Raw genomic sequence first — 22500 nt, forward strand, 5'->3', positions numbered from 1 at the left:
GTAGCGGAGTCAAAGTGGTGTGTTCATGGTAAGTTGCTAAGTAGTTTGTGAAGTACATTGCTGGAAAGTTAATAAACAATAAACCCATCATTTTCCCCTTTCAGTATAACTCTAACCCTGTCCTTGACAACTGTCACGTCACTCATGCTTATCACTTAACTGTTGTGTTCACAAGGTAGCTAGCCAGCTACAGTGGTGTGAAAAAGTGTTTGCCCCCTTCCTGATTTCTTATTTTTTTTGCATGTTTGTCACACTTAAATGTTTTAGATCATCAAACAAATTGAAATATTAGTCAAAGATAACACAAGTAAACACAAAATGCAATTTTTAAATGAAGGTTGTTATTAAGGGAAAACAAAATCCAAACCTACATGGCCCTGTGTGAAATAGTGATTGCCCTACCTGTTAAAACATAACTTAACTGTGGTTTATCAAACCTGAGTTCAATTTCTCTAGCCACACCCAGGCCTGATTACTGCCACACCTGTTCTCAATCAAGAAATCACTTAAATAGGACCTTCCCTGACAAAGCAAAGTAGACCAAAGACCCTTGCCTCAGTTAAGGTCAGTGTTCATGACTCCACCATAAGAAAGAGACTGGGCAAAAATCACCTGCATGACAGAGTTCCAAGACGAAAACCACTGCTGAGTAAAAAGAACATTAAGGCTCGTCTCATTTTTGCCAGAAAACATCTTGATGATCCCCAAGACTTTTGGGAAAATACTCTGTGGACTGACGAGACAAAAGTTGAACTTTTTGGAAGGTGTGTGTCCCATTACATCTGGCGTAAAAGTAACACCGCATTTCAGAAAAAGAACATCATACCAACAGTAAAATATGGGGGTGGTAGTGTGATGGTCTGGGGCTGTTTTGCTGCTTCAGGACCTGGAAGACTTGCTGTGATAAATGGAACCATGAATTCTTCTGTCTACCAAAAACTCTTGAAGGAATAGAAGAATGTCTGGCCATATGTTCGTGACCTCAAGTTGAAGCGAACTTGGGTTCTGCAGCAGGACAATGATCCAAAATACACCAGTAAGTCCACCTCTGAATGGCTGAAAAAGAACAAAATGAAGACTTTGGAGTGGCCAAGTCAAAGTCCTGACCTGAATCCTATTGAGATGCTGTGGCATGACCTTAAAAAGGCAGTTCATGCTCGAAAATCCTCCAATGTGGCTGAATTACAACAATTTTGCAAAGATGAGTGGGCCAAAATTCCTCCACAGTGCTGTAAAAGACTCATTGCAAGTTATCGCAAACACTTGATTGCAGTTGTTGCTGCTAAGGGTGGCCCTACCAGTTATTAGGTTTAGGGGGCAATCACTATTTCACACAGGGCCATGTAGGTTTGGATTTTGTTTTCCCTTAATAATAACAACCTTCATTTAAAACTGCATTTTGTGTTTACTTGTGTTATCGTTGACTAATATTTAAATTTCTTTGATGATCTGAAACATTAAAGTGTGACAAACAAAAAATAAGAAATCAGGAAGGGGGAAAACACTTTTGCACACCACTGTATACTTTGTCAGTAACGTTAGCAGATTGAAAGGTAAGAATCATCTTTTCATCATTGTGCAGCTCAGCAGACGATGGTGTGGTGGTTTGAGTCTGTTGAGTGTTGACTTCACGCTACGTTGATATCTAGTTCTTGGGATGCAATGCTGGAAAGTAAATAAATAGTGTCAGGAGCCTGTTTTTTCATCAGATACATTGAACGTTTCCCCTGAATGTTTATAACAGAGGCACTGTTTATCTCTTGACTCTGCAGCAGCAAACCATGAGTTAATGTTACATTAACAGCGAAATATTGCAACAGATGACGTTTTGATTAGAAAAAAATTGATTGGAGTTCAGTCCATTGAAATAATGGTTCAGAAACGGAACAAAGCTGTAGTATGAATCTCATAGCTAGATAGAGTAGAGAATATGTGATTTAGTAGAGAGCAGTGGTGGAATGTAACTAAGTACATTTAGTACTGTACTTTAGTACAATTTAGAGTATTTCCATGGAATTTTCTGCTACTTCAGCAATCGACTGATACTGAACAGTAGGCTACTGATGTTTATTTAGCTATTTATTTTATTTTTATTTATTCTTTATTTTCTCAGTGTCCATTTCTGGAATTGGTTGACAATGTGTATGTTAAAATATTTAACATGTTAAAGAATATTTAACTTAAATATTCTTTAATATTATTTGTTTAAGAAAGCAACCTTCTGAGTACCTTTGCATAGGCATATCGGTGCACAATCCACATAGAAAAGGTCTTTTCATTCCAGCTCAATTCAATATATCGGCCGCCATATCAGTAATCGCTCAGTTTTCCCCTCTAAAATCGGTATCTGTCTCAAAAATCCCATATCGGTTGGGCTCTAGCTTTGAGGCAGAAAATTCAAAAACTGTCGGTCCTGTTTATTAAATAACGCCATGAGCAGAAACAAGACTTTTCCACACAAGAATTTTCCTACTAATTGATGTGGTAATTGTGTATGAGAAGTGGAAGTTACAAGAGATAAAGTACAAACATTTTGGACAAGCAGAAGAGGATCAGTCATGTGACACACTCGAATCAGCGCAATACACACCCATTATAAACTCAGACAACACATAAATTGCGATGTTGCAAAAACTGTAAAAGATATCAAAAAGCTGAATGCAGGTTTAATAGTTGAAAGTCTTGTGACCTGTTTAAAGTTTAAATGACGTCTGTAGCTAAAAGTATATGGAAGGAGGCATTTCAAAGTAGAGTAGGTTGAAGTGTATTTGAAGATTCTTTCTATTGACTTATATTGTAAAGTTATATTAAAATATTTTAAAACGTAGAAAAATGAGAAAGCAAACATAAATGTATTTAAAGAGCTGAACATTGATATTTGAATGGTTTCTGTAGCTGAAAGTATGCAGTAGTAGTCGACTGAAAACCGTACAGAAGAATAAGAATTAGAAAAATTGCATTTCCTGTAGAAAATGCGTGGAAATCCTGAAAGCTGCAATGATTTTGCAAAACACTGCTGAAAACTCAGAAGTCTGAAATGAAATGCCTGAAAAATCTTAAAGCTCAAATGCATTGCATTGCACTGCTTAACAACCTGGAGGCTGAACTGCATTAACTAAAGAGGCCAAGAGCTGAAATACGTTGCTAGAAACGCTGGTTGCGTTTATATAGCGCAAATTCATAACAGAAGTTATCTCGTTGCACTTTTGCTATAAAGCAGGTTTAGACAGTACTCTTTATGATATTATTTACAGAGACCCAACAAATCCCACCATGAGCAAGCACTTGGCAACAGTGGCAAGGAAAAACTTCCTTTAAGAGGCAGAAACCTTGAGCAGAATCAGACTCAGGGTGGGCGGCCGTCTGCTGCATCTGGTTGGGTGGAGAGAGAGGGGGAGAGAAGAGGAGGGGAGAGACGTGGATGGAGGGGGGCACAATGCAAATTCCAGAATTTTAAAATAGTAATAATGTAATGGTAGTGGTGATATTAATAAAATAATAATAGGAATGATAGTGATAGGAATAATAATGATAATAATAGTAATAAAAGTAAGACAAATTATAACAATTGTAGTAGCAGTTGTTGAGCAGGAACACAGCAGCAGGTGGCCCACAATCACAGATCCTGTCTCTGCAGCCCCGGAGGCAGAAATCCCTGCTGAAAGTGACAGAAGGAGAGAGGAGAGAGACGAGAAAGCACAAAACTATGGGAGAGAGAAGATGTCGAGTTAGTAACATGCAGTAATGGGATAAAAAATGCATACAGATGGAGAGTGAGAGGAGGAGAGAGGAAAGAGGTGCATCATGGGAAGTCTCCCGGCAGTCTAGGCCTATAGCAGCATAACTAAGGGATGGTTCAGGGCTCACCCAAGCCAGCCCTAACTATAAGCTTTATCAAAGAGGAAAGTTTTAAGCCTACTCTTAAATGTGGAGATGGTGTCTGCCTCTCCAACCCAAACTGGGATCTGATTCCACAGGAGAGAAGCTTGATAACTGAAGGCTCTGACTCCCATTCTACTTTTGGAGACTCTAGGAACCACAAGTAACCCTGCATTCTGGGAGTGCAGTGTTCTAATGGGTAATAGGGTATAATGAGATCTTTAAGATATGATGGTGCCTGACCATTAAGAGCTTTGTAGGTGAGTTGAAGGATTTTAAATTCTATTCTGGATTTTACAGGGAGCCAGTGCAGAGAAGCTAATACTGGAGAAATATGATGTCTTTTCCTAGTTCTTGTTAGTACACATGCCGCCGCATTCTGGATCAACTGGAGAGTGTTAAGGGACTTATTCAGGCAGCCTGATAAAAAGGAATTGCAATAATCCATCCTAGAAGTAACAAATGCATGCACTAGTTTTTCTGCATCATTTTGAGACAGGATGTACCTGATTTGTTACGTAGGTGAAAAAAGGCATTTGTTAAAGGACATATTCTAATCAAAGATAACTCCGAGATTCCTTACAGTGGTGCTGGAGGCCAGGGCAATGCCATCTAGTGTAACTATATCTTTAGATAATGTGTCTCTGAGGTGTTTGGGGCCAAGTACAATAACTTCAGTTTTGTCTGAGTTTAACATCAGAAAATTGCAGGTCATCTTTATGTCCTTAAGGCATTCTTGAAGTATAGCTGATTAGTTTAATCTGGCTTGATCGATAGATATTATTGGGTATCATCCGCATAACAATGAAAGTTTATGGAATGTTTCCTAATAATATTGCCTAGAGGAAGCATATATAAGGTGAATAGAATCAGTCCAAGCACAGAACCTTGCGGAACTCTGTGACTAATTTTGCCAACACAGACTGTTAAAAGTGTAAAGCTTTTGATCTGGACCTGGCCAAATGTGGCCTAAACATTACAAAAGCAGTGAAATCTCCCTTTTTTGCATTTTCACAAATAAGACGGTGTAGTCCCTCATTCGTCCAGGAGTGTTCTATCGTAGAAAATAAGGAATTGCAATAATCCAGGAGTGTTCTATCGTAGAAAAGGTTTCAGTCGTAGTCATCTGGACACTGTTTTCAGAATCAAGACGTTTCGGCTCCCATCCGGAAGTCATTCTCAATTTTCACAAATAGAATGAAGAAAACCAATTTCTGATTCATAGTCTGATTCGTGTTATGCGAAGCAAATTTTTTGCCCTTGTACTGCCCACTAGCGGTCGGTTTGAAAGAAACTTTCAGGGAATCTTTCAGGTTCTTATGTGGAGCGATTTCAAAGGGGTTCCCAGCAACGCTGGTAGTGGACACCACAATGTGTTGCATTAATTTGAATAGGGAAAATTTCCTGGAAAACCTGGAATATTTTGGAAAGTATGAAAATTATCAAATCTAAATATAAAATATTTAGAAAAATATTTTGTTTCTATGTTGAAAGATGTGTAAGTACTTATGAAACCAAAAAACACAACGGAATAATAATAAAAATAAAGAATTTTTTCATAGAACATTGTGAGTTGTGAATGCTTTCACACCCAATAATAAAGATTACAATAACTAATAATAATAAAGATTATCCTTATTTCCCTAACAGATTACCAGCCTGCCTTCTGTACTGAGTTTTCTGCTGAGCTGGAGACAAACATCAACACAATGCTGTGTGCTGTGCAGACACTTGTGAAGAGAAGGGAGAGAGAGCAACTAAGAGAGCAGCATGGAGCCATCAAGAGAGGTGAGAATGATGCATTCAAGGCCAGCATTGCTCTCTGCAGGACTGGTGTACAGAAAAGGGAACAAATTCAAAATTCTACTCAAATGTTGGCTTATTCCAATGTAAAACATTACAAGCAACAATATAACACTGATTTGCAGCTTTACTAGTCACACCTGTCTAGTAGCAGTCTTTGGTCTTCAGGTCTTCTTTTGCCGTCCATCCAAGTATGGAGAAACTGTAGCCACTGTGTTTGCAACAGTTATCACAAGCTGTTTAGACGTTCTTCAGAAGGTATTAGGGGCTCTAATGTGTGCCTGCCGAACATTTCCCGCAGCATCTTACTGCCAGTTACAACCTGTACTGTTGACACCAAACAGGATGGCTACATGAACTCGTGTTTTTTGCACCAAATTCTGATCCTTCAATCAGCATGATGCAAAAGGAGCCTTGGTATGTTCGAACAACTTTTTCCCACCACTCAACAGTTTAATTTAGATGCTTCTGTGTTAACAGAAGACATTTGTTGCTGAAGACATCAGCACCCAACATGGTCTTTGGCTGTTGTTTCTGTAGCCCATTTAAGATCACGTCTGACAAGTGCTGTATTTTGAGAGGGCATCCTACATACATTCTACAACCAGTGAACCTGGTTGTGGCCTGTCTGTTTGCCCAATTCTCACCATTCTCCTGTGATCCACAAGCTGTTTTTGTCCACAGAATCTCTGATCATTGGTAGATTTTTGCTTTCCATGTCAATTTTATGTTTAATAAACCCCCTGATGTTTCAGAGGAAGCTGAAGAGGAGGAGGAGGAGGAGGAGGAGGGGGAAGGGCCTGTTGAGGACCTGCTGAAGCCCGGTCACCTGACTCGACTCCTGGAGGAGGAGCTGACAGCTGAGGTGGAGGCTCTGTGTGTGGGAGATGTTAGTGCTGGGCTGGAGAGGCTGCTGATCCGCCTGACGACACACAGAGACTCCTGTCAGTCACCACAGCTCCAGGTACCAAGAACAGCTGCACAAATGACATCTAGAATACTCTACTGTCCAGCTGCAATTAAAATGGATTTTATTGATTCAAGAGCCAGTGACTATGGTTTTTATAGATTCAGTGACTACTTACTTGACCATAACCCCTTTCTTTATATTCATTCTTATCTTAACTAATCCACACTGCTATGATGTTGGCCAGTTCATATTACAATTCCAATCCAGGGCTTAGCTTATTCAAGTTTATATGATATGATGTTAACCAGGTAAAATGATCCAGTTAATTCTAACCTGGTTTTTCGAAGACAGCCGCACGATTGACTTGTTAATCCTTGTCCAAAATCCAAGTCCTCTTCAATAACAGTGCATTCTTATTTTATTATGAGTCAAGAGTTGAAACCATGATCAGCTCTCATATGATTGGCAGCTCTCATTATATTGCAAGTTCTTGTAGCCCTTTCACTATACAATCTTTGACAAATTACCTATAATTTATAAAACAAAGTCAAACTAAATTCATTGTTTTAATTCAACTGTCTAGAATTTAAACCTAATGATGCAAGTACTTTTTATGCATCTCACATCAAAATGTCATAATTAAATGACCAATGGTTCCATTGGTACCATTGATAACAGCCCAATGATTTTTTTAAAGAGATTTTTTTGGGCATTTTTTCACCTTTATTGGACACAGTGAGAGTGAAAAGACAGATAGGAAATGGGGGAGAGAGAGGGTCGAGACATGCTGCAAAGGTCATCGGCTGGAGTCGAACCGGTGACATTGCAGTTATATGGCAAATGCTGTAACCATTTGTCTGCCATGGCTCTCCACAACCAGATGATGTTAATTGAATTTATAATATTCCAAACTAAATTTGAATAAATCCGTCTTTTAAGTGAACTGATTTTATTTAACTCTATGCCCTGTTCTATATTGTATGGGTATTTAACATTTAATTGTGATAGTCTCATAAAAAGTTGATTTGATTTAATTTTTTTCAGCTTGTGGGGAGCTCATCACTATTTCAGAATGGGGCATCGTAGCTATTCATGAGCTGTATTGTACCATCATGCAGTGCCATCAGTATCTGTCCATCTTGCTGTTGTGCGTGTGTGTGTGTGTTCAGGAGGTGAACAGGGCGTGCAGAATGCTGGTGCGTCTGGAGCCTCTGCTGGGGATTTACTCTGACATGGTGCGTTACTACCTGGCTGTGTCACTTGGAGCACACAGGAGCACAGGCAAACTGCTGTCTGTACTGGCCAGCATCTTCACCGAGCTCACTCAAAAGGTACAGACACAAGAGTTACTCAGTCTCATTTGAACTTTATACAGAAGTAATACAGGCATTATTAAAGGCAGAATGAGTAGGATTTTCCTAAAAAAAAAAAAAAAAAAAAACAATGTATAGACTCATACAAAAATAATCCCTCTCAATCATCACCTGTGACCCACTAGTGTGTGGTGGTGTCTGTATCTGCAGAGACCCTGCCCTCTGCCTGAATTTTCTCATTCTTATTATTTTGCTGTGTTTTGGACGTTTCTGGGCATTTTCTATAAAAACATAGCGAGTAGGTTACATCGCTGTCTCCGTCTCTCTCCTCTGCTCTCTGTCTGTGTCATGGATGTATCTCCAGCGCCAGCACAGAGCTAAAACGAAGTGTGGTAGGTCTGGCTATGCAAGACTATGGATGTATAAAGAGCTGCAGGTCTGTGTGTCTGTTTGACCAAGGACGGGGCTGAACTATACACACAGGCAGAGCGTACGCTTCGGCTGCATTCACACACTATCCGACAATGTGGCTCCTTCCCGCATGGTTGTGTGGAGGTGTGGCCGTGTTTATTTGTGTTTTAGAACATAACCGCCATGAGACAATCAGAAAATAACATTTTATTACTCTGATTCACTGCTTTGTTCTCGCTAGCGCTGCTCCCTCTCTTCATTCACTCTCTAGCTCGCTCGACCACTGCTGCTCTCGCTCTCTTTCTCTGTCGCTCGTTGAGCCAGGCCAACTTTAAATCGTGTGCTTACAAACAGCAACCAACAAATCCTACTCATTGTGCCTTTAAGTTCAACTAAAAGCAGTGACTAAATGATTGTTGCGGCCTCCTCCTCAGGGTTTCTGCCTGCCTCAGGAACTGATGGCCGATGGAGATGCCACAGAGTTTCACGACTACGAGGGCGGTGGTATAGGAGAAGGCGAGGGCACCAAAGACGTCAGTGACAAGATCGAGAATGAAGATCAGGTGATGAAATATATGAAATTTTACTAATACATTTTTTATAAAATAATCCTAATTCAAGGTACACTTACTAACTTTTTTTGGTGCTTTCAACTGCATTTCATGGCCTCATTAACTGGGTTTGTTCAGAACAAACAGTCTTGTGCAACTCCATCAGCTGCTGAAGGCCATGAGATGTGGTTAAAAGCTCTGGGAAAAGCTAGTAACTGGCAATAGTAAGCATGGTGAGATATTATTTTTCCATTAAAAACTATACTATAATATGTATGACATACACCTGACATGCCATGCTGACCTGCAGGTTTTTCTGAGTAGCTTATTTTAAAATAACAATATATGGCATGTCTAAGTCATGTAGTGACTATGCCAAAAGAAATAAAGAGAGTGAATATTGAGCAAAAAAGCCTAGGGTTCAAAGAGTTTTTGGCAACAGTATTAATGAGAACTTGAATTAGTCTTTTAACCAGTAACCGTACAATAAGCCTATCAAATGTATAAGGTGGATCATTTGACCAACATTTCTCATTAAGTTATCCCTGCATTCTTATTCTTCCAGGTGGAGGACACTTTCCAGGAGGGTCAAGAAAAGCAGGAAAAAGGGAATATCAAGGCGGAAGACAACGCTATCGAGATGTCAGAGGATTTTGATGGCCAAATGCATGATGGGGATGAGAATGAACCAGGTATCTTGAACTCCTCCCCCCAATTCAATTCAATTTTATTTATATAGCGCAAATTCATAACAGAAGTTATCTCATTGCACTTTTAGACCTATAGAGCAGGTCTAGACCGTACTCTTTATAATATTATTTACAGAGACCCAACACCCCAACAATCCCACCATGAGCAAGCACTTGGCAACAGTGGCAAGAAAAAACTTCCTTTAAGAGGCAGAAACCTTGGACAGAACCAGACTCAATGGTGGGCGGCCATCCGCCGCTGCTGTGTTAGGTTTTGAGAGAGAGAGAGGTTTTGGGGGAGAGGGAGGCACAATGCAAATACCTCCTAGAATTTTTAAAATAGTAGTAATGTAATTGTAGTAGTAATTTTAATAAATTAATAATAATAGGAATGACAGCTATAGGAGTAATAATGACAGTATTAGTCATTGCCTAATATATATTGCCATATATATTGCCTGACCATTAAGAGCTTTGTAGGTGAGGAGAAGGATTTTAAATTCTATGCTGGCACTGCTGTCACTTAGAAGCTGACTGTTGCAACTGTTTGAGTTTGTCTCCATAGTTACAAATTATGCATGAAGTCAATATTGTGAACAGCAAGATGAAGAGAAGAGTTCTAAAAATGTTTACAGTTTCTCTGCACTCTGATAGTTCCCTGACTCTAGCTCTGAACATTCTGTCCAATACGCACTCATTGTAAACTCAGAAAAGGACCGAAAAATTCATGAATTTTGAACTGTGATTGTGTAAAAATTATGAAAGATATGAAAGATCGTAGAAAAGGTTTGTCGTAGTCATCTGGACACTGTTTTCAAAATCAAGACGTTTCGGCTCCCATCCGGAAGTCATTCTCAATTGTGAAAAAATTGGACGGGAACTGGAAATTTAAGCTACTCTGTGTTACAAGCCCTGCCCTCAGGAAGGAATCTGCCCGAGGGCACTCTCAGCACTGCCAAAGTCTATCTTCTTCTTGTAGCCATTGGTTGGATCTCTTTTAAGTTTTTCATATGTGGTTTTGTCTTCAAGAAGGTTGTTGACCTTGATTTCATAATCGGCTATGTTCAGAATCACAGTGCAGCGACCCTTGTCTGCTGGTAGAATGTTTATGCTGTGATCCTTCTGCAGTGCTGAGAGTGCCCTCCTCTCTTCGGATGTAATGTTGGAAGGAGGTGGTTTGGCACTCTTTAATGTAGCAGTGACACGTAGCCTCAGGCCCGCAGCCTCTGCTTCAGTCTTCCTAATGGCTGTTTCTGTGGCTGTGATGTAGTCCACTGTGGGGATGTGGTTCAATGTAACTGAAAAGTTGAGCCCTTTGGAGAGCACATCTTTTTCTGCCTGTGTCAGGATGCGGTCTGATAAGTTTTTGATCCAATTGTTTCTGTTAATAGACGTCTCCCTTTGTTCAGTCCCTGGTCTCCTGTGCTGGTCTTTTCCTAGATTCTTCTTATTCAAAAGGATGTTAAATTTCTTAATTTGCCGCTCCTTGCTCTTCCTATGTTGTGCACCCTGTGCTACCTGTGTAAAATCCATCACTCTCTTGAGGATTTCTTCTGGGACAATGCTTGTTAACTTCTTCTGCAAAAATTCTATTCTGTTCTTCAAATTGTCTATTCTTAAGTTGTTTTCCCTGATCCTTTCACTAAGCATCTGGGTCAGGTTTCTTCTCCAAATCTTCTCTGCTCTGTGTCCTTTTACTGGTGGTTTAATCTGTAGGCTCTTGGGAATAATCTTGCTCTGCCTGCATCTTAGATTAAAACGGAGATGGTTCCTGTGGTCTGCTAATTTCCTGGCTGTGTTTTCGAGTTCCCGAACCAGATCCACGGTTTTCTGCCCAAAATTCTTCAAAATAAGACGGTGTAGTCCCTCATTCGTCCAGGAGTGTTCTATCGTAGAAAAGGTTTCAGTCGTAGTCATCTGGACACAAATTATCACCTTGGTCACGCCAATCGCATGCTAATCAGGTACTTAACAGTGATGAAGTAGATGCAGCCAGTAAACAATAGGCCTGATTACTGATTACTGGGCCATCTTGGAACCATTAGGTCAGTTTCAGGTGAAACTAGCTATTAACAGATACTCAGGCAGATTCCTTCCTGAGGGCAGGGCACAGAGTAGCTTAAATTTCCAGTTCCCGTCCAATTTTTTCACAATTGAGAATGACTTCCGGATGGGAGCCGAAACGTCTTGATTCTGAAAACAGTGTCCAGATGACTACGACTGAAACCTTTTCTACGATAGAACACTCCTGGATGAATGAGGGACTACACCGTCTTATTTTGAAGATATGAAAAAGTTGAATTAATGTGAGAAAGTCCCAAGAATTGTGAAAGTTACAAAGTTGGAATGACGTTTCTACGTGAATGTATGATTTACTGGGAAGAGGTTGAAGATGAGTGGGTTTGAAGGTTTTTCTCATTGACTGCCATTATAACTATAAGGTTTCTAGCTGAAAGTATGAATTAATAGATATGAGGTGAAAAAGTGGGTAAATGTGGACATTTTGAATATTCCGCCCATCCATTTGAATGCAGAAAATGTCCTGGAAAACCTTGAATATTTTTGAATTATGAAAGATATGAGTGAGAAAAGTTATAGCAGGAATGTCCCAATTGAGCTGAATATTTTGATGTTTGAATAAAGATTCTATGTTGAAAAATGTGGAAGGAGTTGAGTGCCAAAAAACACAGTGGAATAATAATGTTGAAAGCATTCACAACATATGCTATTCCTTATTTGTTCTTCTACGCAAAATTCTTTATTATTATTCCACCCAATAATAATGAAGAACCTATGTTCTTCCAACCTACAGACTTGTTCAGCATTGCCATCTGTACAACTTTCCTGAATTTGGTTATCATGCCTTTAGCAGGATTTAAACTCACAACCTCTGGATCTAAAAGGAGCACAGAACTGGCAAGCTCTTAAACCAGTTATAGTGTTAGTGGACAGCAAAAGATGACTATTTTTAAAAATGAATTTAAAAATCAATCTAAGTATTAAACAATAACATTAAAGACCACAGGGCTCGCATTTAATAATGAGCACTTGAAAATGCACAACATGCATGAATTGCCACATTGTTTAAGTATGACTTGGCAGCCTGAGGATTTGAACCCTGGACCTTTGTATCCCCAGAAGGGGTGATTTACTAACTGCACCGTTGGGGGAGACATGGTTTTCACACACCTTCTCACAAGTTGAGGCAATGAAATCACATGTGCCAGACCGTAGTATTTTTGTCTGTTTAAACTTAAAATGCTTATAACAATCAAAATGTTGAAAAAAATCAGATTTTTAATCCAACACTGGGCAAATGAGAAAATGTTGTGCATACAGAACAAATTACTACAAGTCGCAACATAATTTGAAACACTTGATGTCTACCATCTAGAAAATGTCTGTGTCAATTATGGTAGCATTTGCATGAAAACTTGGAGATATAGATGTTAATTGTTTTTGCATATTTTGAAAAATTTTGAGTGACGGACTTCTGAATTGGACATAGGTTGCAGTGAGGCAAAGTATTCAGTCAAGATTCAGTGGATGTGCTAAAAAAAAAGTTCCAGCTTCGTAGGATGTACGGGTGATTTTTATTTATTTATATAACTTAGGTTGTGAATGCTGAAAGACGGTGTAGTCCCTCATTCGTCCAGGAGTGTTCTATCGTAGAAAAGGTTTCAGTCGTAGTCATCTGGACACTGTTTTCAGAATCAAGATGTTTGGCTCCCATCCGAAGTCATTCTCAATTGTGTGGAATGTGTGTGGAACAATTGAGAATGACTTCCGGATGGGAGCCAAAACGTCTTGATTCTGAAAACAGTGTCCAGATGACTACGACTGAAACCTTTTCTACAATGCTGAAAGAGTGATGTAGAATATAAATGTCACGGTCTTCCAGCTCTGTCAGTTTTTCACGCTCTACGTTAGATTATAAACTGGTAACATATTTGCTTAAATGTAGGCACAAGGTGATCACAAGCATCAGATGTCAAATTACACAACACATTCCCACTTCCGGTGTAGACAAGAAGTTAAAAGACAAAATAACGGAGTCTGAGCACTTCACAGTCAATAAGCTAGGTAGGGTAGCTTTTTTTTTTACCAGAAGATCACCAGAAATGAAACCCCTATTTAATCATTTAGTACAGGTGGCCTTTGATGAGGACATTAGACACAGTAAAAACCTAAAATAATATGTGAACTTTAGAAATGTCTCTCAGAATTGCTGCTGAGTGGATTTTTTTCTTCTTTTAATCATTTGCAGGTGAAGATGATGAGTCATCTAAAGAGGATGAGGAGGAGCTGGATAAAAAGATGGGTGACCTGGGTGAAGGACAGACAGACATTTTGGATGAGAGAATGTGGGGGGATGATGAGGAGGAGGAGGAGGAGGAGGAGGAAGGAAGTGACAAGGAGGTAGAGTCTGGCCAGGGCATGGACCAGGTACAGAACACAAAATAACTACAAGGCTTATGAAGAAAACATTTGAAAAACATACACATTTTGAAAAAGAATATGTAGAGCAGCAGTTTACATGTAAAAAACCTGCCCATCAAATATTTCTAATTTGTTTAAATAATGATTTACTTAAACAACAGTTAGATGTCACTTTTGTCAATGTACCCTAATATTCTGTCAACACTGGATTTTCTTAGGGTGAATCAGAGCTGGTTGCTAAAGATGACAACTTGGATGCTGCAGACCCCAACAAAGACAAGAAAAACCAGGACAAAGATGAATGGATAGACGAGGAGAAAGAGAAAATCCATGAACAAGGAGATGAGGTAATCTTTTTATGAAGATTTAAGATGTGAAGAAATTCAGATACCCTACCCTGCACACAATCACTGAACTTCACCAGTCATTACCCTTTCACTTTACTTTTTAACTTTTGTTCTTTAAAATTTCATCCAGTATTAGTACCAGATATTTCCTTCACTGTTTCTGACCTGTGCTCTTGCTGTTTCCCAGAGGGAGTTTGATGAGAATGAAGTGGACCCCTACCATGGTCAGCAGGAGAAGAGACCTGAGCCCGAGGCCATGGATCTGCCCGAGGATCTCAACCTGGACCAAGATGATGAGGCTGGAGATGATGGAGAGGGCGAGGTTGACGGTGAGACCTGCTGCTAAATAAACACATGCAAAGCCTGGTGTTACTGTCTCCAAACAAAAACAGCAACACTGTTCTGGAATATGTAAAGTGCATATGAGTCATTACCACTAAGTTAATGAACATTCAGTTGAATTAAATTTTATTTATTTATTACTCATTCCACTAGAGCAGAGCTAGACCGTCTTTATAATATATAGACCCCAATAAATCCCACCATGAGCAAGCACTTGGTGACAGTGGCAAGGAAAAACTTCCTTTAAGAGGCAGAAACCTCGGGCAGAACCAGACTCAGGGTGGGCGGCCAGAAATACCTGCTGAAAGCAACAGAAGGAGAGACAAGAAAGCACAAAACTACTGGAGAGAGAAGATGGTGAGTTAGTAAGATGTATTAATGGGTTAAGAATACATATAGATGGAGAGGGAGAGGAGGAGAGAGGTGCATCATGGGAAGTCTCCCGGCAGTCTAGGCCTATTGCAGCATAACTAAGGGATGGTTCAGGACTCACCTGAGCCAGCCCTAGCTATAAGCTTTATCAAAGAGGAAAGTCTTAAGCCTACTCTTAAATGTGGAGATAGTGTCTGCCTCCCAGACCCAAACTGGGATCTGAATCCAGAGGAGAAGATCTTGGTAGCTGAAAGCTCTGGCTCCTATTCTACTTTTGTAGACTCTAGGAACCACAAGTAACCTTGCATTCTGGGAGTGCAGTGTTCTAGTTGGGTAATATGGTATTATGAGCTCTTTAAGATATAATAGTGCCTGACCATTTTGTAGGTTAGGAGAAGGATTTATTAATATAGGATAGATAAATTCTATTCTGGATTTTACAGGGAGCCAGTGCAGAGAAGCTAATATTGGAGAAATAGGATCTCTCTTCCTAGTTCTTGTTAGTACACGTGTCTCAGCATTCTGGATCAACTGGAGAGTCTTAATGGACTTATTCGGCCAGCCTGATAATAAGGAATTGCAATAATCCAGCCTAGAAGTAACAAATGCATGGACTAGTTTTTCTGCATCATTTTGAGACAGGATGTGCCTGATTTTTGCAATGTTACGTAGATGAAAAAAGTTTCATGTGGGAGTGAAAGGGTGAATCCTGACCAAAGATAACTCTGAGGTTCCTTAACGGTGGTGCTGTAGGCCAGGGCTATGACATGTAGAGCAACTATATCTTTAGATAACGTGTCTCGGAGGTGTTTGGGGCCAAGTAATTTCAATTTTATCAGAGTTTTAACATCAGAAAATTGCAGGTCATCCATTTGTATGTCCTTAAGGCACGCTTGAAGTTTAGCTAACTGGTTAGTTAAATATAATTGGGTATTATCCACATAACAATGAAAGTTTATGGAGTATTTCCTAATAATATTGCCTGCATATATAAGGTGAGCTGAATTTGTCCAAGCACAAAATTTTGCAGAACTCTGTTTCTAACTTTGGTGTACATGGAGGATTCATCTGGATCAAGAGTGGGCTTTTTAAGATGATGTTTAATTATAGCTACATTAAAAGACTGTACATAGCCTGTTAATAAAGACTAGTAAAGAAATGGTAACTAACTTCTTTAAGCAGCCTAGTTGGGATGGGGTAAGAGACATGTTGATGGCTTAGATGAAGAAATTGTTAGTTGAAGAAGGTCGATCGGAGAAAAGCCGTCTAAATATATCAGGTTTTACAGCTGTTTCTAAGGTTCCTGTGTTTAAGGATAAATCGTTGCTGGTTGAGGGCAGGACGTGATGAATTTTATCTCTAATAATTAAAATTTAATCATTAAAAAAGCCTATGAGGTTGTTATTACTGAGGGCTATAGGAATACATGGCTCAATAGAGCTGTGATTCTCTGTCAGCCTGGCTACAGTGCTGAAAAGAAACCTGGGGTTGTTTTTATTTTCCTCTATTAATGATGAGTAGTAAGCTGCATCTGGTTTGGGGGTTATACCATGGAGTTAACCTTTTTTGTTTTATTATCTTCTTTTTTAGAGGGGCAATAGATTCAAGTGTCATTCACAGTGATCCTGCAGCACTATCAACAAGATGATCAATTTGGGAGGGACTGAATTTAGCATAGGAGTTCTCTGTTATATTGAGACTTGGCATTGAATTAAATGCAGATGGAATCACTTCCTTACATTTAGCTACAGCACTATCAAATAGACATCTAGAGTAGGAGTTCTTACCTAATGTCGTGTAGTCCAGTAATAGCAATTCAAAAGTTATTAAATAATGGTCCAATAAAGAAGGATTCTGTGGAAAAACTATTAAATGTTCAATTTCAATGCCATATACCAGAACACGATCGTGGGTGTGGTTCAAACCGTGAGTGGGTTCATGTACACTCTGACAGAAGCCAATGAATCTAATGAGATAAACACAGTACCAAGGATATCATTATCAATGTCCACATGAATATTAAAATCACCTACAATAATTACTTTATCTGTTTTAAGGGCTAAACTTGATAAAAACTCTAAGAATTCAGATAAAAATTCAGAATAAGGACCAGGAGCGTGGTATACGGTAACAAATAGAATTGGCTGTTGTGTTTCACAGGTTGGGTGTGAAAAACTACGAACAACGCTTGCAAATGAGTTGCTAGTAGGCTTGAGTCGAAGATGGCTGCAACTCAGCCAGTGTCTCGAGGAATGTGAGCATTAATATGACTGGGCGGACTAGATTAATTTAGGCTAACATATTCTTTATGACCCAGACAGGTTTCAGTAAGACAAAATAAGTCAATATAATAATCTGATATAGATAACATAGATTCTACCTTGCAACAGAAGTCCTTGGTTGACTACTAAAACAAGTTTCCCTGAAGCTTTTGCATTAGAGTCAGGACTGTGAGTGATTTCAGAGGGTCAGAGAGTATAACATGCAGGCAGTAGTTTGAAGGGAATGAAGTGGAATGTCAAATGAGCATTTATATTTAGACACAAGTGTTAACATAAATTGTCTCACTGGTTGCAACTTATGAGTAGACGGGCCTCTCTCAACTGGCCTCCACAGTGCATTTTATACCATTGCAAGGACCGCATTATTGATTATTCTATTTCATATTATTTGTTAACCTGATTAAGTGTTGGACTGTTGGTCGGACAAAACATGCTATTTCAACATAACGCCTTAGGCTCTGGGAAATAGTGATGGGCATTTTTCAATATCTTCTCATTTAATTTGTTTCAGCTCTAAATTATATTAAAAATGCTACAGTACATGGTAGCCCCTTTAACAATAACTGTGAAAAACATTCTCTTGTTAAAATTAAGGCCATGACACAGTGTTTGTTTTGGCATTTAAAGCAGCTCAGTGAACTTTTATGGCATTTTACATTTTTCAGAGGAGAATCCATTCGACATGGATGATAAAGCCATGGCCCTAGATGAGAAGGAGGACCGACAGAAAGATGGAGACGAGGAGGAGGGAGTAGAGGGGATGGAGGAGGACCGGACTGACCAACCAGGAGAGGAGAACAGTCAGGAGCCCATGACTGAAGAGGAGGAGGAGGAGGGAGGAGGAGAAAAGGCAGAGGGAGACAAGGAGTCTGCTGAGAAAGATGAAGAGGAGGAGGAGGAGGAGGAGGAGGAGGAGAAGGAGGAGCGAGGACAGGAGGCAAGAAGATATGAAGATCTGACTATTCCAAATGACAAAGGTCACAAACCAAAGGTGTGTATGTCACTGAGTGATGAACACAGATGTTTTGTTGTGTGTCACTGTTGGGAATTGTAATACTTACAGGAGGAGGAGGAAGGAGCAGGTGAGGATGAGGAGCAGCCGAAGTCAGCTGAGAGGGAGAAGCATGACACAAACAGTCAGACTGGAGAGCAGAACGTTCAGAGTGATACAGCGGTGGAGCTGGCAGGAGAGGCATCAGAGAGAGACCAAGCTAAAGAGGTACACTTCAGTTTCATTCAGCGCTTCACCTGTCTGAAGTGTGTTACACTAGGTGAGACAAACCAATGGAATAAGGTAGCCCTTAGGACATGGTTCAAGGTTCCACCTTGAGAAGCATGCAAGAATACTGACATGGATGGCAAGTTGAAGCCCTCTGGTCTCTATGTGGTTTTGGCATTGGGTACAGAGAGGTGTACCAGCATCCTGCACTATAACTACACCTCTCGAAGACATACAGTATAACCTTTTGAAAAAAAAAATTCTTCAGATATCTCCAGGTCAGAGACTACTTTAATAAAGAAATTAAACAAGTGGAGGATAGAGAATTTATTTTATCAACATATTCAAAGATGCATACAACAAACATCTAATATTGCAATTACTATATGCAACAGAGTACAAAACTCCAAACATTACTTGACAGTCCTCCATCAAAAGAAAATGGGAGAGAGAATCAGGCCTGAATATAACTGAGAAAGATTTGTGCCCTTATTCTGGTAAAGCCAGGCCCCCAATTCAAGGTCCTGGCGAGAGGTCTTATGGAAGAAGATAATATGATATTTTGTTACTCTAAAGTTTATAAAAATGTATACAAAGGAAATCTTAGGGTGGTGGGGGTGGTGACTGTACTGTATTTTGTGCCTTGTTCTCACTTAAAATGAGTAACACCAAAGGTATTGTTAACAGGCCATGGTGGGGGTATTGCAGCTGTTTTAAAGAATCATCTCACCTTAAATTTTATAGGGCCATTATAGTTGGTGATTTTAACATTCATTTTGACAATCTTTCAAACTCATTTGCCACAGATTTTTTGAAGCATTTCTAAATATTTTAACCTTGTGCAGCACGTCTCTGGCCCCACTCATAACCGCAGGCACACCGTTGACTTAGTCGTAGTCTGGACATGTTGGTTAATTCCCTGAATGAGATTGATTTTGTCTCTGACCATAAATGTATTACCTTTTTGTTGCACCCTCACTACCTACTACAATAACCCAGAAAGGAATAATCCACTCTCGCATTTTTTATGAACAGTCCGCAGCCACGTTGTCCAGCTACTTTTCTACTCTGGCCAATTGCCCTCCTCACTTCACTAATATTAAAGACCATCACATCAGCCCTTGACTTTTCTTTTCCATACACCTCCAGGGCTGTCCAAGTTATTAATACAACCCCTTGGAGCAATGACAACATCAGGCAACAAAGAAAGGAATACAGGAAGGCTGAACGTAGATGGAAAAAATCTAAACTTGAAGTTCACCACCACATGAAAGATTCATTGTTTAAACTTAACTAGATTATAAAAGATGCGCAAGTTACCTACTTTTCTGACTTGATTGATAGTAATAAACACAACCCAAGATTTCGGTTTAGTACTACTGACCAGCTTCCTGCCATTCCTGCCTCATCTTCTAATGACTGTGAAAACTTTTTATCTTTTTTTGTTGGCAAGATTGATTGTCTAAGGTCCAATTTTCCTCTGACTGCTTTACCCTCCACCCCATTCAGCCATCTGAATTTGCTCCTATCTCCCTGCAGATCCTTCTAAACACTGTAGCTCATATATGTCCCTCCTCCAGTCCCTGTGATACAGTTTCCACAAAATTTCTAAAATCCATCCTTCCTGTCTTCCTGTTCTAGGCTACTTCTTATCAACCACTCTCTTACATCTGGGTCTGTACCTAATAATTTTAAAATTGCCAGTGTTCAGCCACTTCTTACAAAGCCTTCTCTCGACCCAGCTATGTTAGAGAATTATAGACCAGTCTCCAAGCTACCCTTTTTATCCAAATTCCTTTTTTTTTTAAAATGCTACAGACCAACTCATGAAGTTGGTTGAGAGCCAAAAATTTCAATCTGGCTTTCGCCACAAGTATATTACTGAGACTGCATTATTAAGAGTGACTAATGACATTCTTATGCATGCAGACAAAGGTGAATATTCCATTCTTATTCTACTTGATTTGACTGCTGCCTTTGATACCATCGATAATGCCATTTTACTTCATAGATTGCATAACTGGGTTGGCATTACTGGTACAGCTTTAAACTGGTTTCATTCTTATTTGACTAATAGCTATTTTAATGTTTGTATCCACAATCACGCATCCTGCTCAGCTGCCCTGCTGTGTGGAGTCCCTCAGGGGTCGGTCCTTGGACCAATCCTCTTCTCACTGTACATGCTTCTTCTGGGGTATCTGTTCAGCCACTTTCAAGATGTGTCATATCACTGTTATGCTGATGATACACAGATCTGTTCCTCTGCCAAACCTGAATCAACTGTCCTTCCTCCATTGTTGTTTAGCTGCCACCAAAGATTGGATGTCTCTTAATTTCCTCCACCTAAACTCTGACAAAACAGAAATTCTTTTAACTGGACCTGATAACTTTGCCACTGCAGTTGATCAGTTTATTAAATCTACCGCAAAGTATCATCAAATCTCGGCCTTTTATCCATCCCCCGCTCCAACTGCAAAACAAAAAGTGATCGCGCCTTTGCTGTTTTAGCCCCAACCCTCTGGAATCATCTTTCTCAATCTATCAGATTAGCTGAATCTTTAATCTGTTTTAACTTTCATTTTGTGCTGTGTTTTATATTGTATTTATCAATATTTGATAAATATTTATCAATACTTTATTTGTTCATTCATATTTTCTGTGTGTGTGTGTGAAGCACTGTAACTGTGTGTTTTTAAAAGTGCTATATAAATAAAGCTTTACTTATGTCTTCAGTCCATCATCCACCCTCAAATTTCCCCCTAAAAAAGATAAAATCTAAAGTTTTTCTATTTTTCTGGTTTGTTAGGAGCATGGGAGTGGAACTGCTGATGCCAGCCAATCAGAGGGCCACCAGTCCAAGCTGACAGCAAGAATGGCTTCACAGACACAGACTCAGAACAAGACTCAGGTGCGACTGTCCTTTCAGAGAGAGCCCAGAAAATATGCATTCTGATGAATCTCCACTTCTACCTCCCTTTTGTTTTGAAATCCATCTTATCACAGTTTTTTTTTAAATTTTATTTACTGTTCTAGAGCTTCAAGAGAAAACCTGGTCAAGCAGACAACGAGCGATCGACGGGTGACTACAATGAACATGTTATTAAGCGTCTGCGTACAGTGGAGAGCAGTAAGGATCACACTGAGGACAGCAGGCAGAGTGACGCCCAGCAGGAGTCAGACCTGTACGAACACATCAAACATGGAGAGGCGGCCAATGACACTCAGACATATGGTCAGTAATCACCTACATACACCCACTCCATGGGAATGGAAAGTGTTGATTTATTAACAATTCCTGTGATCTTCTACAACAACATTTCAGATTTTAGCCATCAGGTTTTTAAGTGGATAAAAGGATGTCATATTTGCTATTATTTGCTGGTCTTGCTGTTTCCAGATGTTGCCAGTGCAGACCAGCAGAAAGCAGCAGGACCTCAGCAGCACCAGGATGAAGATTGGAACGATGACGATGTCGCCATGGAAACAGAGGACCAGGAAGAGGACCTCCAGGCAGCTGAAATCCAGGAGCTGAAGCCTGAACAGCTGGACTCTACCAAGGCCTCCCAGAAATGTGACACATTTCTTCTTATCCTACCCATTTGGACTTCAATAACTTTGATTAAATAGACTATTTTCTTGATGTGTTTATGTTGGTTTTTAGTTTACAGATAGTATTTGAAATTGCACTCAGAATTCCTAATTGGGGCTTTGTGAAACCTGCACAAACCCCTGACTTCTCGCTCCTATTCTTCTTGTGCAGGTGTAGACAGTGGCGAGATGGAGGTGAAGAGGCAAGGAGAGAGAGAGGAGAGGTGGAAGGACAATCCCAGAGAAGAGCGAGCGGAGAGAAGCACAGAATCCACAATTCACACGGTTCCTGAGCTGCTGTTGGACACCATGCAGGTAGAGAACTACTACTACTACTTTTTATTTTCTTCTGTT

The 22500-nt window shown here is 39.8% G+C and overlaps 1 protein-coding gene across 1 annotated transcript in view; it reads left to right on the forward strand.

Annotated features, from left to right (window-relative positions):
* Nucleotides 1-22500, forward strand: part of mdn1 (midasin AAA ATPase 1) — a 170985-nt gene that overhangs the window by 139331 nt on the left and 9154 nt on the right. The window contains exons 81-94 of the mRNA XM_044169618.1: nucleotides 5530-5667; nucleotides 6438-6646; nucleotides 7762-7923; nucleotides 8751-8879; nucleotides 9433-9559; nucleotides 13824-14002; nucleotides 14215-14343; nucleotides 14531-14672; nucleotides 18005-18330; nucleotides 18403-18558; nucleotides 21365-21466; nucleotides 21592-21790; nucleotides 21956-22129; nucleotides 22319-22461. Coding sequence (XP_044025553.1) covers nucleotides 5530-5667; nucleotides 6438-6646; nucleotides 7762-7923; nucleotides 8751-8879; nucleotides 9433-9559; nucleotides 13824-14002; nucleotides 14215-14343; nucleotides 14531-14672; nucleotides 18005-18330; nucleotides 18403-18558; nucleotides 21365-21466; nucleotides 21592-21790; nucleotides 21956-22129; nucleotides 22319-22461 — 2315 coding nt within the window. The remainder of the gene's footprint in view (nucleotides 1-5529; nucleotides 5668-6437; nucleotides 6647-7761; nucleotides 7924-8750; nucleotides 8880-9432; nucleotides 9560-13823; nucleotides 14003-14214; nucleotides 14344-14530; nucleotides 14673-18004; nucleotides 18331-18402; nucleotides 18559-21364; nucleotides 21467-21591; nucleotides 21791-21955; nucleotides 22130-22318; nucleotides 22462-22500) is intronic.

This window comes from Siniperca chuatsi, linkage group LG16, assembly GCF_020085105.1.
Source record: "Siniperca chuatsi isolate FFG_IHB_CAS linkage group LG16, ASM2008510v1, whole genome shotgun sequence".
Classification (NCBI taxonomy): domain Eukaryota; kingdom Metazoa; phylum Chordata; class Actinopteri; order Centrarchiformes; family Sinipercidae; genus Siniperca; species Siniperca chuatsi.